Below are 15307 nucleotides of genomic sequence, written 5' to 3' on the forward strand. Positions count from 1 at the left end.
TCTAGCCTAGCCCCCTGCAGTGCAGGAGTCACTGCTAAAGAATCCTTGACAGATGGCCATCCAACCTTTGTTTAAAAACCTCCAAGGAAGGTTGGGTCTGCCACCATATTTGTATCACTTTTCATTCATTTTTCTTTCCATTTTTAAGAAGACCAAGACACTCTTTTGCACAGAGCTTTGGGTTTGGAGGATGAGGTTAGACTATCGCTTTCTCCCCCCTGCCCCAATTTAATATTTGTGCATTACGTGGTTTCATTGTACTAAGCCTTATGGAACCCACCCTGGAACCCCATGGTGAAGGGTGGGCTTAATAAATACTTAAGGGTACATAGTAAGTAGGTCATCATCAGGGGCACCAACTCCTAGAGCAGGGGTCAGCAAACTTTTTCAGCCGTGGGCCAGTCCACCATCCCTCAGAGCATGTGGGGGGCCCGACTATATTTTGGAAAAAAAATAAATGAACGAATTCCTATGCCCCACAAATAACCCAGAGATGCATTTTAAATAAAAGCACAGATTCTACTCATGTAAAAACACGCTGATTCCTGGACTGTCCGCAGACCGGATTTAGAAGGTGATTGGCCCACGGGCCTTAGGTTGCCTACCCCTGTCCTAGAGGCTGAGCTCTTTTAAGCCCCTCCCATGGGGGGGGCGGCCCTCCATCAATCTTCAGTGCAGCCCGAGGTTGAGAACGGCTGCTTTAAAGTGTAGGGTGTGAATGTGGCCCACGCTTCTCTTGTAGTCTTTGGAGGAGAGATTGGGATGCTCTCCATTCTCCAGCTGGAAATCTTTCCAGGATTAGCTGCTTAGATGCTTCAGTTGAGATTCTTGCATCGCAGGGGGTTGGACTAGATGACCCTCAGGGTCCCTTACAACTCTGTGATTCCATGATTCTAACAACAATCAGTAACAAACATTACCTGTGTGTGGTTTCTTCACAGGTCCTTATTGCCAACAATGGCATTGCGGCTGTGAAGTGCATGCGCTCTATCCGCCGCTGGGCCTATGAGATGTTCCGCAATGAACGGGCCATTAGATTCGTGGTCATGGTGACACCCGAAGACCTCAAAGCAAACGCAGGTAAGCAGCGAGAGTGTGGCTGCTCTGTCTCCGCATGCACATTCAGCGCTGCAAATAATTCTACCATTACAATTTTTCAGAGTATATAAAAATGGCCGACCAGTATGTGCCAGTCCCCGGAGGAACGAATAATAACAATTATGCCAACGTAGAATTAATTGTGGATATTTCAAAAAGGATTCCAGTGCAGGTAAGGTCTGAAATGCTCTATCTGCCTCTTTCCTGTTCCAGAGAACATGACAACAGAACAGTTTTGGTTTGGCGGCTTTGAGGATCAGTTGTTTACAACAGGTTTGTAGCTCTTGAGCTTGCTTCCTTGGAGTGCTTTCCGCAACCTTTTGTGTTTGGACCCTCTGTCTGTCTGCCATGAAACCTCCATGCAATGCAAGGGATTCCTGGGGACAGATAGAGAGACTCTGCTGGCTCAGGCAGCGGGTGCTCTGGGTGGGGAATTGCAATAAGGTGGCTCTGTGACCCTCTGCACTCTCAACCAGTTTCCCTCCTCGGAATTAAAGCCCTTGGAAAGCAATTTAAGCAGTATTCTGGGAACTGTAGTTTGCTAAGGGTGCTGAGAGTTGTCAGGAGACCCCTGTTCTCCTTCCAGAGCTGCAGTTTCTAGAGTGGTTTAATAGTCAATCCCTCTTCACAGAGAACTTGGGATTTGTAGCTCTGGGAGAGAATGCACCCATAACAAACTACATCTCCCAGACGTCTTTGGGGGAAGCCAGGACTGTTTAGAGTGGTATCCCGCTGCTTTAAATGCATGGTGTGAAGGTGGCCAACGCTCCTCTACTCCCCTTAGGGAGTTCTCTGCAATACGCCTCTCTTGTAGTCTTTGGGCTCTGTAGGGCAGATCTTGAGTCAAAGCAGCTGTTTATGGATCTGAAGTCTGTTTCTAAAATGCTTTCATTGCAGGCTGTTTGGGCTGGTTGGGGACACGCATCGGAAAATCCAAAACTTCCAGAATTGCTTCACAAACATGGCGTTGCTTTCCTAGGTAGGCATTCTTCCGTGCAGGGGTCCCGACTATTTTGACAGTGGGCACAACAGCGTCTCCTAAGATTCCTTTGGAGGAAAAATGGGGGGGGGGGGGCTTTTGAAGGTACAATCTTCTTTTTTTGCCGGGGACAGGGTAGATGTTTTGCTTGTTTTATGAGATGTGTTTTTGCCAATTTCTCGTCCTGTGAATTCCTAAACATTAGGAAGAACTTCCTGACAGTAAGAGCTGTTCGACAGTGGAATTTGCTGCCAAGGAGTGTGGTGGAGTCTCCTTCTTTGGAGGTCTTTAAGCAGAGGCTTGACAACCATATGTCAGGAGTGCTCTGATGGTGTTTCCTGCTTGGCAGGGGGTTGGACTCGATGGCCCTTGTGGTCTCTTCCAACTCTATGATTCTATGATTCTATGATTCTATGAATTGATATTTTGTGGTGTGCATGGCAGAATCTTAGATTTCCAATAGACTGACATGGGGAGCTGGCTCACTGTCTTTGAAATGCATGCTGCTGTGTACCTGTTAATACGGCTGATTTCAAGGTTATTTATGCACTGAGAGATTGCTCTGTGTGTGTCCACATGGATACAAAAATAGACAATTGTATGCTGTGGTAAATTGCAAAACTGGGGCCACAAGACGAGCACCTGCTCCTCCTGTGTTATATTCTGTGTAGCACTTCAGACTGTAAGCTGCCTGGGGCAGGGACCTGTCTTCTTGTATGTTGGTGGCACTGTTAAATTGGCAGGCGCAGGATGAGTCGTGTGCCAACCTGCCTGTTGGAACAGGAGCACTGATGGAGTTTCTGTGGTACAGCAACTAAAAACAAGCAGCATGCGGAGCAAGTGTAAGCAAGGGAGCTCTGCTGGGCTTCTTGTGGGGCCTCTCCTGGCTGCTTCCTTACGCTCTTCCAATGCTGCCTACGAATGGATGGGCTCTCATGCTGTTGTGCGAGGGGACCATCCATCCCGCTGGGCCTTGCCCAAGTAAGTACAGTTCTTGGTGGTTTCTTCCTGCACTTACCCCAGGACGACTTGTTCTGTTTTGCCAGGCCCGCCCAGTGAAGCCATGTGGGCTCTGGGGGACAAAGTGGCTTCCACCATTGTGGCCCAGACGGTCCATATCCCCACACTGCCTTGGAGTGGAAGTGGTAAGAGAACGCGTGCGCTCTGTCCCTGCCCTAGCTCAGGCTTCTGGTTGGTGCTCCCCAACAATTGCAGGCCTCCCCTGATCCCAGCTTCACTCTACACATGCCCACAGGGGATGGGACAGAGTGGAGGTTCAGGGCTCAAGGAGCACGGCAGAAACCAAGGCCTGTTTTTGTGAAATGGAGCCTCTCTCACATTTTGTCGCCCTCCTACCTACCTCTGCAGTGTTTGACATGAGCTGAGGAAGATTAAGTCTCCATTTATATCTTGTCCAGCATTCTGTTCTCACACTGGCCAACCAGATACAACAACAACAACAACAACAACAACAACAACAACAACAACAACTCACCCATCTGGCTGGGTTTCCCCAGCCATTCTCAATGGAAAACCAACAAGCAGAACCCAAACACAAGAGCAACTGTCCTGTGGTTTCAGCAGCCATGAATTTGTCCAATTTCCTGGGCTGGTGACCATCTCACTGCCTCCTGTGGGAGTGAGTTCCATAGTTCAACTCTGCGCTGCATGAAGAGGTCATTTCTTTGGTCCTCTCCCAATCTTTCAACATTCAGCTTCGCTGGACATCCATGAGTTCCAGTGTTTGGAAAGAGGGAGAGAATACTCCTCGTGATCGCTATGTGTTACTTCCAGGACCCGAAGCCTCTGAATTCCAGCGGTTGGGGAGCAACCAAGGGAGAGGGCTGCTCCTGGGCTCATGTTCTGCTTCTGGACTTCGCTGGGGCATCTAGTTGGCAAGGATGAGATCAGGATGCTGGGCTTGATGCCCCCCCCCCAGCCTGATCCAGCAGAGCTTTGCTTACATGCGCTGCCTGGAGGTGATGGAGAGGCCCCTGTGGGATGCCGGTCCGGGCAGGCCTCTGGTCGGATCCAGCCCGGCTGTTCTTACATCCCTGTGGCCACCACCTAAGGCTTCTTGATGTGAATGTTTCCAGGTTTGGTTGCTGAGTGGATGGAGGACGAGAAGGAGCAGCCAAGAACCATCACTGTCCCCCTGGAGACGTATTGGCAGGGCTGTGTCAGGGATCAGGATGAAGGCCTGGAGGTAACGCAGGTTCAGAGGGGACTTTGGACTTCAGAGCAGGGGTGGCTGACCTGTGGCCCTGGCAGGGCCAGACTAGGACAGAAAATGCCACCCGACTCCTCCTCACTCTTCCACCACCTAAGGCAACTTGAGGCAGCCGGGGGAAGCCCTGAAGGTGGCGGGGGAGGGAGCAGTGGGATGGCGACAGTGGAGGAAGAGGCGCAGGAGGCAGCAAGCGGCTCTGGAGGTCAGATCTGCTGCTCCTCCAGCTGCCCCCAGCAAGCAAGCCCTGAGCCCAGCGGATGCTGCCTGACTTGGAATCACCCCCTGAAATTGCAAAACCCCCAGCAGAATTTCCTCCCAAGGCACATTCCAGCTGCAAAAGGGGGGTTTTCCTCAGGGCCACAACACACCTGAAAAGGATTGCATTCTCCACACACAGCTTCCTTCTCAAAAAGAAACATTATCAGCCTTGAAGAAATCCTGTGCAATTTAACAGCCACCTTGCAGGAAGAATTTGCAACCAAGGCTTTTCCCATCAGCCCTTACTAAGTGAGAGAAGCTGAGACAACCAGGTTTCTCCCTTTCCCACCAAATTTTTAAGCCTCAGGGTTCAGGGCTGAATTTTGATCTGCAGTTCAACCCTGAAACATGACACATTGAGGAGGAGTGGGGCAGCATTTGTATCGGGCAAAGGTGGTAACTCCCTGGGGGGCAGCCAGCAGCCTTGTTACTTAAGGAGCCCATAGCTCTGTGTGTGTGTAGCTGGGCACTTTTCACGGGGGTGAATCAGCCACCATTTTGTACTGAGGGAAGTCTAGGCTGTCCACACTTAGCCTGAGGGAAGCACAGGCCTTGGCATTCGAGAGGAGATGGTTCGCTCCGTAGTCCGGGGCTGCAATTAGCAGAGAATGGTCCTTTAGCTCTTTGCCATCTGACTCTTATTTTCCTTTCCTTTCCTTTTTCTGAAATTCCCTTTCTCTCAGGCTTCCGAGAAAATTGGCTACCCTGTGATGATCAAGGCTTCGGAGGGAGGGGGCGGCAAAGGAATCCGGATAGTAGAAGCGGCAGAAGAGTTTCCCACCCGCTTCAGACAGGTGAAAGCTGCCGTGGTGGATTTATTATTAATTTACCCCGCCCTTTTCTCCACTTAACAATTAAATGTTTAATTGTTTGTTTACGGTTAACTCGTTATGTTAATGTGGCATTTCTGTATTAAATAATTTAATTTCATAGAATGTATATGCCACTTGATTGTAAAACAAACAAACAAACCATCAAATCAGTTTGCAAAGAGAGTTAATAAAATTATAAGTAAAAACAATTCTTTGATGTTCAAAAGATAAAATCAGCAATAATACATCAACATTCCACATATCTAGGTAGGCTTGTCTAAACAATAATGTTTTTAGCTGGTGCCAAAAAGAGTGCCTGGTGTAAATAGGCAGGGGGTTCCAGAGTGCAGGTGCTGCCACACTAAAATATCCATTTTATAATCTTATAATCCATGCAAGTGCCACTTCAGAACATTTGCAAGTATCTGAGGTTTTGCTTCATGTATGAAAAGTTTCCATAGCCAAGGACAAAGCATATTGACTGCTAGGCTTCCTTTTGGAAATTGAGGCCGGGGTATGTTACAGATACACTAAAATGAAATTCAGATGCTGCTCTTTGCCGCGGGTGCAGAGAACCTCAAGTCTAGGAGCTGAATATGGCTCTACATTTAGTCCTCTCTGTCTGGCCCTCAGGACTCCCCCCAAGTCGTATTCCTCCTTGAGGGCTTTGGCTGGATGTATCCTGGAACCGTGACAGTGACTCTTGAGGAGAACTGTGTGGCGCTTGTGTGGCTTGTAGGTAGTCCACTGTGCAATGGGAAAAGCCCCCCCCCCCAGGGCTCCATCCTCTCTGGCCTCTGGCCCCTCCCACAGCTGGTATGTGGCCCTCAGAAAGTTCTGTTCATGAGTGAATGCGGCCCTCAAGCTGAAAAAGGTTTTCCAGCCCTGCCTCCCAAAAGCTGCACAACAGAGAATCCTTAAACCTTTGGCTTCTTCAGAATATCTGAAAATGTGTTCACTTTTATTAAAATTGGCAGATCTGTACTTTGGGCTTTCCTGTGGAAAAAAATTGGGCTTTTTCTCCCAATGCTGAATCCAGATTAAACACATGGGTTGTTTTAATGTGTTCATAACAAACAGCACAAATGTTGCTTCCAGCGTTGCCGCCTGCTGTGGAGTTTGCCCTTGGAGAGGCATAAATCATTAACAGATGTGAATCAGTCTGTGACGTCTGCATTCCTTTAAGGCAGGAGTTTTCAGTAGGGTGCAACTTTGACGATTTGAAAAACCACTTTGGTTGACTAAAAACGCCTCTGATTAACTGAGCAGCGTTTACTGTGTTTGTTATTAACATGAACATGGCTTAGAAAGGATGCTACCTGTTCACTCCTGCACAGGGTGGATGCCTCTCCTAAGCTGCTGCAGTATATATGTTGCAACAATTTATTTCTTAGTGTTTGGGTTTTATCACATGCACATTCAACTCACTGGCCTCATACAACTACCTGGTGTATATGCAGTCCTATGCATATTTACTCAGAAGTAAATTCCATTAAATTCAGTGGAACTTACTCCCAAGCAAGCACCCTGGAAATTGTTTGTTCAGGTGATGACTCACATTATCAGGCCAGCTCTCCAGGGTGAAATCTCTGTTGTGAAACCCCTGTGCCCAGCAGAAGCGTCCTGGCATCTGTCTGTACAGTGTGCTTTTGTGCCTCTGTGTTCTTTGAGTGTTGCTCCCTCCCCTGCCCTTTCCTGATCTTCCTTACCTTATGGCCCACACAATTCAGTACCAGTAAACTGTCTCCAGAAGCCTCCCCCCCCCCTTGAAACTTTGAAACACCAAACTTTGGGTGTCTCATAGCCTTGTCCTGTCCTCCGCTCACATCCTTCCCCAGTCCCAACCTTGAGTAATGCTGCTCTGGAATGTACCTGGAAGGCCATAGCCAACATGACTTGGCCGCTGTACTCCATGCTCTGGTAGCTTCCAGACTGGCTTGTTGTAATGCATGCATCACTTTCTACAACTCAGAAACTCCCAACTGGCCCCAAAGGCAATGACCAGGTTATGGATTGCTTTGTGTTAATTGGTGGGTTTTTTGTCACCCACACCCATCTCAGCTTCCCCTCCTATCCAGCTGGTGTGGATTGTGTAGCATTGATTCCTGCACTGCGGGGCCTTGGACCAGATGACCTTTTGGGTCCCTTCCAGCTCCACAATTCTATGATTCTGTGATTCTAGGTGCAGAGTGAGGCTCCAGGCTCTCCGATCTTTGTGATGAAGTTGTTGCAGCACGCCCGTCACCTTGAGGTCCAAGTCTTAGCAGATCAGTATGGGAACGCGGTTTCGTTGTTTAGCCGGGACTGCTCCATCCAAAGGAGGCACCAAAAGATTATTGAAGAAGCTCCAGCAACTGTAGCAGCAACGTCTGTGTTTGAATACATGGAACAGGTACACACACCTGAGTTTTCCAACACAGGCTGTGAGCCAGGGGATGGGAAAGGGTCACAGCTCTGTGGTAGACCACCTCCCTTGCACGCAGAAGGTTCCAGGTTCCATCCCCAAGGATTCCCAGGTAGGGCTGAGAGAGACTCCCAGTCCATGTAGACAGCACTAAGCTGGCTTGGGCCAATGTTCTGATATGGTAAAAGGCAGCTTTCTCTATTCTTATTTAAGCTAGCCCTTTATCTGGGACCACAATAACTGGATTCTTATTCTACAGTAGCAGAGAGTGCCTGGTGCTTCCCAGGATTTTTTAGAAATGAAAAATGTTTTTTAAAAAATGGATGGTGTAATTCATGGGTTTGGACCCATCATGCCAAAAACCAGGCAAAGTCACAGCAAACTTGCATTTTGGTCTGCCATTCTGATTCAAAATGGCACCTGGCACCCAAGCGTTGACAGAGACCCCTGTCCCCATCTCCTTGTTTGCACGCACCAAAACAATAAGCAAACTGAACTGCAGCCACCATTTGCAAATCATGTTTTTCTGAGTTTTGCAATGCAGGTATACAGGCAACCCCTCATTTACATAGGTTCAATATGTGCGTGACTGTGCACACATGGATTGGGCAGAGGCAGAACGAGGTGTTTGCAGGCTTTTCCAGTGGTGTTTCAGATGTGTGCAATTTCACTGACACATGTGGTTCCTTAGAACGTAACCCCCGTGTAAATGGCCTACGTATATTGCCTATATTGGGGAAAAATGCACACAGAACATAACAAAGAAAAAGTTGATGCATTAGGGGAACTTGCTTGGGAAATTGTGCAGAAATGACATAACAAAAATTTATATACTGGGTGGAATGTGCACTAAAATGCATATATATTTTTTGTGGTGACTTCCCTTTCCCACAGGCCCACATCCCTGTTTTTCATTTTATTATTTATTTCCCTTTATAGACTGCCTCTTCTCCAAAGACCTCCTCATGGTTCCCTTTTGCCCTCTTCCTCCTCCCCCTCCTTCCTTCACACTCACAACCACCCTGTGCTGTAGATCAGGCTGAGACCAGGGTCACCCGTAGTACTTTGGGGGTGAGTGTGGATTTGAACCTGTGTCTCCCTAGTCCCTGCCCCAACACTCCGACTGCAGCACCACACTGGTCCTTGTCCCGTGTTCAAATCTCACCTTCACCGCAAACTATTTTGTTTCTTTACTTGCTGAACATATTCCTTATTCTTCAAAATTCAGTTCTCCAAAGCAGCCAATATATCACAATGCAAGAAAAATTAAAGTCAAAGTTTCAGATAATGTAGAAGCGTGCACTTCTCTGGATGAATTGTTCCTGTCACTCTCCCAAGGCATTGCGTGTTTTATGGAGGCTTATTTTGCGTGGCTGCTTTTCTCCACAGTGCGCTGTACGACTTGCCAAAATAGTGGGATACGTGAGCGCGGGAACGGTGGAATACCTCTACAGTGAAGATGGCAGCTTCCACTTCCTGGAGCTGAATCCGCGCCTGCAGGTGGAACACCCTTGCACCGAGATGATTGCTGATGTTAACTTGCCTGCTGCCCAGCTTCAGGTAATTCAGATACTACTAAATGGGGTTTTTGTCCCATGGCCCTCCCCAGCCAGCATGGCCAGTGGTCAGGAATGATGGGTGTTGTAGTTCCAGCAACATCTGGAGGACCACAGGGGACCCATCCCTGTTCTCTAGGACTAGTGGGAAGCAGGATCTTTGCAGGGACCTAGAAATTTCTAAGCCTGGTGTTGTTCTCATACCACCAAAAGTCAGTCTCTTTAAGGTCTTTTTCATTGTAGTAATTTATTTATTACATTTTTATCCCATCTTTTCCCCCATGGTGCTCCAGGGTGCCATATGTTCTCCCTCTTCATGTTTATTCCCCCAAACAACCCTCCTTTACCTATCCAGTGAAGTAGGTGAGGCAGAGAGGCAGTGATTCAGTGACTGGCACAAGGTCACACCCAGTGAGCCTCATGGGCAAGGAGGGATTTGAACCCTGATATCCCAGGACCTCGTCCAGTACGCCAGCCACACTGGCTCTCCAGTTGCAGTAAAGAATGTAGGAAGAGCCCTGCTGGATCCGGACAAGCGCCCATCTAATCCAGCAACCTCCTTCCCACAGTGGCTGGCCAGGTGCCTGCATTTAGCTCTTCTCCATAAGAATGTAGCAGAGAAAATAACCGGAGACTGAAGTGAGCTTGCAGACCCTGGTTAAGAGGGGAACCTGATTAGTGCTAAACATGATTAAGTCTTGGTGCACATGTACTCTTCAACTGTGGATGAGCGTATGGGAGCCTGTAAGAGAGAGAAAAAAGGAGTATGGGATTTTTACAAGCCGCTCCTAATCTCTTAGCTGCGGTTGAGACTATGGGTTCTTCCACACTCCCATTTGCTTTCTAGGCACAGGTCCGAGCAGTTACCCCCTTTCCCCGCTCCTTTCCCATGGAAAACCCATTCTTTAGTGCTAAATTAGAGCAAACATCAATCTGGAGAAAACCCGAATTGCACTTTGCTCTGATTGATCACCAAAAAGCAGTTTTCTCTGGGGGGAAGCAGAGGGAAAAGAGGAAATGTGAATAAGCCTTTAAGGGTTATCTGCATTCATTTGGCAGTTTATTTCATTTTCCTGTTGTTTCCCTAATTGTTAAGTTCTGGTTTATATTTGAGCTTTCATGTGATGTAAAAGACACTTCCTGAAATATAGTGGAATATAGCACAAGTTTAGCACTTGTTTCCATGTTATTTGCAAATAGATTTATTTTCTGGAAGCAAATATCATGGAAATGAGTGCTAAATGTACACCATATTACCAGAAGTAGTTTTTATGTTATCTGAAAACTCAAATAGAATGCAGAAATTAACAGTCAGGGAAATGTCAAGAAAACAGAATAAACTGCCATGGAATGCAGCCAATATATTGCCATGTGTTCTGATGGAAAGAAGATAACTGCATCCCATGAAATAAAATGTTTGTAAAAGCATCTGGAAAGGACCCTGAAAGGTCCAAGAAATTCTGTTTCCTTTTGCCCCTTCTTTTCTCTTCCTCCTCTCAGATTGCCATGGGTGTGCCTTTGCACAGACTGAAGGACATCCGAGCCCTCTATGGAGAACCCCCCTGGGGGGATTCTCCCATTGCCTTTGAGAGCCCCAGCAATGTGCCTGTCCCCAGGGGCCACGTGATTGCAGCACGGATCACCAGTGAAAATCCTGATGAGGTCAGTCATGGAGACTCAAGCTGTCCTTACCTGTAAGGAGATGGAGAGGGGGTGCTGAGAGTGCTTGGGTCCACATTGCAAGCGTGTGGGATGTGAATGCTTTTATCAAGCAGTGTCAAACTTCTGTGCAACAGGAGTTCACAAATTGCCTATTGTTTATTTATTTAATTTTTTTGGACCCCAGCTTTCCACCTAAGGTTCTGTTATGCTGCTTACAATCTAAAAATGAAATAAAATCACAATCCAGCAACCATTAAATATGAACATATAACAACGAAGTTTATTATTAAATATTATTATTCAAGATGAAGCAGCAAGGACTAGCAGCCGCAATAAAACACAATTAAGTCCAGGATTGCTTGGAGAAGATCTTGCAGGAACTCAGATGACCCTGTTCTCCCCCCCCCCCCCACTTTCCTGCTCCCCATGTCTCTCTTTTGCTCCTTGCAGGGCTTCAAGCCAAGCTCTGGCACCGTGCAGGAGCTGAATTTCCGCAGCAACAAGAACGTCTGGGGGTACTTCAGTGTGGCAGCCACTGGCGGCTTGCATGAATTTGCTGACTCTCAGTTTGGACACTGTTTCTCCTGGGGAGAGAACCGAGAGGAAGCCATCTCGTGAGTATTTCACTGTCATCAACCTTAGTGGCCTTAAGGAGTTGGGAGCAGGTTACCTGCGAGATCACCTTGCCCTGCATATGCTCACTTGACTGCTTTGAGCTTCAGAATGGGCGCCCTTGGAGGTGCCACATAACATTTGTTCCACATTGTGGCCGCACCATACTTTGGAACTCCCTGCCTATAGATACCACTGTGAATCTATACAGTGAATAGATATTCACTGTATTCTTTTTCACGCCTGCGAGAACCACTTTTGTTTAGGCAAGCCTGCCCAGATACATTGAATGTTGGCATGTTGTTTTAATCTGATTTTAGCTTATCACTGAGGTTAATTATTATTTGAATGTTTTAAATAGCTGCTTTTAACTGTTTCTGAACTACAACTCCCATCACCCCTGGCCTTTGGCCATGCTTGCTTGGGCTGATGGGAGTTGTAGTTCAGCCACATCTGGAGGGCCAAAGCTACCCCACCCCTACAGTAAGTTAAAACAAGAGCCATGATGTTGGGCTGTGAGCTTTCCCCCTCAAATGGCAGTCACCAAAGTGTAGCTTGAGGATAAGGAAATGTGCAGCTTCATGATGTGATGGTAAACTTTTTAGATGATCAGACTGCAATCCTATCCACATCTGTTTGGGAGTAATCCCAACTGAGTGAATGCAAAGGGTTGCCCTGCAGATGTTATTAGGGAGAGGAGAGAAGGAGATGCAAGACTGCCTCTTTTCATACCAGCATTTCCAGTAACATCTACTGTAATTCCAGGCTGTGATTGGATGATACTTCAGAAAGGGCCTTGCTTCACCCCCTGATAAATCAAATTTCCAGCTATCTTTTTGAGAAAAGCAAATTTATTGCTGTATGCAGAGTCTAGATAAAAAAATAAAAATAAAATCTCCTGAGGCAGATCTGTACCTTAATAAGAAGGGTTATCTTCTCAGAAACTTAGTAGTAGCTCTGAAGGAGCTGTCCATCCGTGGGGACTTCAGGACAACAGTCGAGTACCTGGTCAAGCTGCTGGAAACAGAGAGTTTCCAGGCCAACGAGACTGACACCAGCTGGCTAGATCACCTGATTGCAGAGAAAGTGCAGGTGAGCCGAGCTCCGGGTGCCAGTCATTTATGCCATGCTTCTGAATATATACTGCATATTTTTTATTAACCTTTTGGGATTCAAATATGTGAGCACCTTGGTCTGAATTCTTTCTTCTTATGAAGAAGTTGTCTGTTTATCGGTCTGCCTACATTATTTTCCCTTCAGGCAGAGAAGCCAGACACTATTCTGGGCGTGGTCTGTGGCGCTCTCAACGTGGCGGATGCTCTGTTCAGGACGTCTATGGATGACTTCCTGCATTCGCTTGAAAGGTAAAGCGCCACCTAAAGGAGTGTTGGGGGTGTTACACCACTCAGCCGCATTTGAGAAACTCTTCCTACTCACCTGGGCTTTGGTGCTGACTTGCAGTCGCAAATTATGTTGCACGGAGTGGCAGCATAGCTAAAGAGCAGCTGTCCGAGCATAGCAGCAAAGTGTGTGTGTGTGGAATGCTTAGAGTATTCTAAAGGTGCTCTGCAGATCTGTCTTCAAAAGATTGTTCTGAAGAGTAACTGAAGGGCGGTGGAGAGGGGAGGAAGAGGATTGTAGGGCAATTTTTGTGCTAAGATGGGATTGTCTTCCAGGGGCCAAGTCTTACCAGCAGCCTCACTTTTGAACATTGTTGACGTTGAGCTTATTTACGAAGGCATGAAATACTCACTCAAGGTAATGCTTGCGAAAGATTGATCCAGAGGGGAAGGCTCAGAGAGCCAGTTGATTTGGGTGCCAAACGTCCCAGGCTCAGTCCGCAAAGACTACTCCAGTTAGGCTGGGGAAAGACTCCTGTCTGAAGCCCTGGAGAGCCCCTGCCAGCCAGTGCAGGCAACACTGGGCTACATGGACTTGACACAAGGCGGCTTCCCACCGGGAATTTTGGTATGCAGGGTGCGGTTTGGGAACATGATTGGAGAGCAGACTGTACCGGTTGCTTAGGGAGTAAGAAGATAATGAAACCTTGCAAAAAGCAAACAAGGAAGGGAAAAATGCTCTTATTTGCCCCATCTCTCCCCCTTCACCCCCAGCTGCTGCAGAACAGCTGCTGCAGGCCAGCCAAACATGAAAAGCAAGGCTTCCTTGAGGCAGCTTATCTACACGCAGATCTGGCTGTTTGAATATCTGAATCTGCAGTGTGTATTGAGAGGTTGGAAGTGGGCAGGGTGATAGATGGGGTAACTTGGGGGTTTCCTTCCCTCTCTGAGGGGAAGATGGGTAAAAAGGCTCCCGTTTTCTTTTTCTGGCGCTTGGGCAGGTTGCTCGCCAGTCGCTGTCTACCTACGTGATCATAATGAACAACACCCACATAGAGATTGACGTCCACAGGTTGAACGACGGGGGGCTCCTGCTCTCCTACGATGGCAACAGTTATACCACGTACATGAAGGAAGAAACAGACCGGTAAGTGGATTTCTGAGTTGCTGCTTCTTGCTCTTTGTGGAATCCAGTTCAAGGCTTAGCAAGGGAGAGAAGCTTTTCCAGGCCACCTACAAGAGAAGGGAGCGGCTTTGTCTGGCCACACGTGCAGCAGCCGTTTGCTCACAATTAAGTCGCAGTTGCCTGTGATGTCATGGCTAGCAGCTTAGGCTGGGAGCTGTAGGCCAGGGCTGTGCATTTCACTTTGGCTGTCAGGTCCTGCATTCAATTCCCAGACCAGATAAGACAAACCTTTAGAAGAGGGAGGAAAGATTAGCATAGAAGCAATAACAGCTCACATAGAAAAAGGGGGGAACTCTAAAGAAAAGCATAACAACTAGAGCTGCAGTGTTAAAGTTATAAGTAGCTAGATTAATCAACTAAATGGTGCCTCAATTAATTGGGCCGCAATTAATTTTTTTTACATGTGCAAATACTATTTTTAATACAACTATTTATTAAAACTGCTTATATGGTTGGCAGGTGGCAGTGATCTGTTTTAATCTGGTGTTTTTGTCATAGCATAAATCTGAAGCAAAAAAAGCATGAGAGTTGGAAGGTACCCCCAGGGGTCATCTAGCCCAACCCCCGCAATGCAGGAATCACACCTAAAGAATCACTCACAGGTGGCCATCCAACCTCTGTTTCAAAACCTCCAAGGAAGGGAGAATCCTCCACCTTCTGAGATTGGGCGTTCCACATCCTGTGCTTGAGAACTATTCTGTACATTCATTGGCAAATTAATCACCCCCCCATTAAATTAGTTTAAATATTTAAAATGAATATTTAACTTAAGATTTCTTGGTCACAGCAACTGATGGAAAGACGCAACGGTAAAGGGACACCCTTCTCTCTGCAATGGGTAGCAGTTCACACCCTAAAAGCTAACCCCCCCCCCCGTCTCTTTTCGGCTCCAGATACCGCATCACCATTGGCAATAAAACCTGCGACTTTGAAAAGGAGAACGACCCAACCTTGCTCCGTTCTCCCTCTGCTGGGAAGCTCCTGCAGTACACGGTGGATGACGGGGGACACGTCTGTGTGGGCCACAGCTATGCGGAAATCGAGGTAGCCCTGGCGTTTGGCCGGCTGGGAAGCATTTCTGAGGATGCTCTGGAGCTGCCTTCCCAGCCCCCGCATGGCAGGGGCAAACGGGAGCGTATTGGGCACAGTGAACTTTCAGCTGCAGAGTGG

The 15307-nt window shown here is 47.5% G+C and overlaps 1 protein-coding gene across 6 annotated transcripts in view; it reads left to right on the forward strand.

The window, feature by feature from the left end:
* ACACB (acetyl-CoA carboxylase beta) overlaps positions 1-15307 on the forward strand; it is a 60454-nt gene that overhangs the window by 17769 nt on the left and 27378 nt on the right. For all 6 annotated transcript variants that reach the window (XR_013978973.1, XR_013978974.1, XM_080979165.1 and 3 more), the window contains exons 5-19: positions 942-1080; positions 1161-1270; positions 1996-2077; positions 3124-3222; positions 4174-4283; positions 5249-5359; positions 7560-7769; positions 9171-9341; positions 10838-10999; positions 11450-11613; positions 12553-12703; positions 12872-12975; positions 13288-13369; positions 13953-14098; positions 15031-15181. Coding sequence is in view for 4 of the 6 variants with exons in the window: in XM_080979165.1 (XP_080835291.1) it covers positions 942-1080; positions 1161-1270; positions 1996-2077; positions 3124-3222; positions 4174-4283; positions 5249-5359; positions 7560-7769; positions 9171-9341; positions 10838-10999; positions 11450-11613; positions 12553-12703; positions 12872-12975; positions 13288-13369; positions 13953-14098; positions 15031-15181 (1992 nt within the window). In the remaining 2 variants the exon portion in view is untranslated. The remainder of the gene's footprint in view (positions 1-941; positions 1081-1160; positions 1271-1995; positions 2078-3123; positions 3223-4173; positions 4284-5248; positions 5360-7559; positions 7770-9170; positions 9342-10837; positions 11000-11449; positions 11614-12552; positions 12704-12871; positions 12976-13287; positions 13370-13952; positions 14099-15030; positions 15182-15307) is intronic.

The sequence above is a fragment of the Podarcis pityusensis genome, assembly GCF_964106645.2.
Source record: "Podarcis pityusensis genome assembly, chromosome: 13".
NCBI classification, from domain to species: domain Eukaryota; kingdom Metazoa; phylum Chordata; class Lepidosauria; order Squamata; family Lacertidae; genus Podarcis; species Podarcis pityusensis.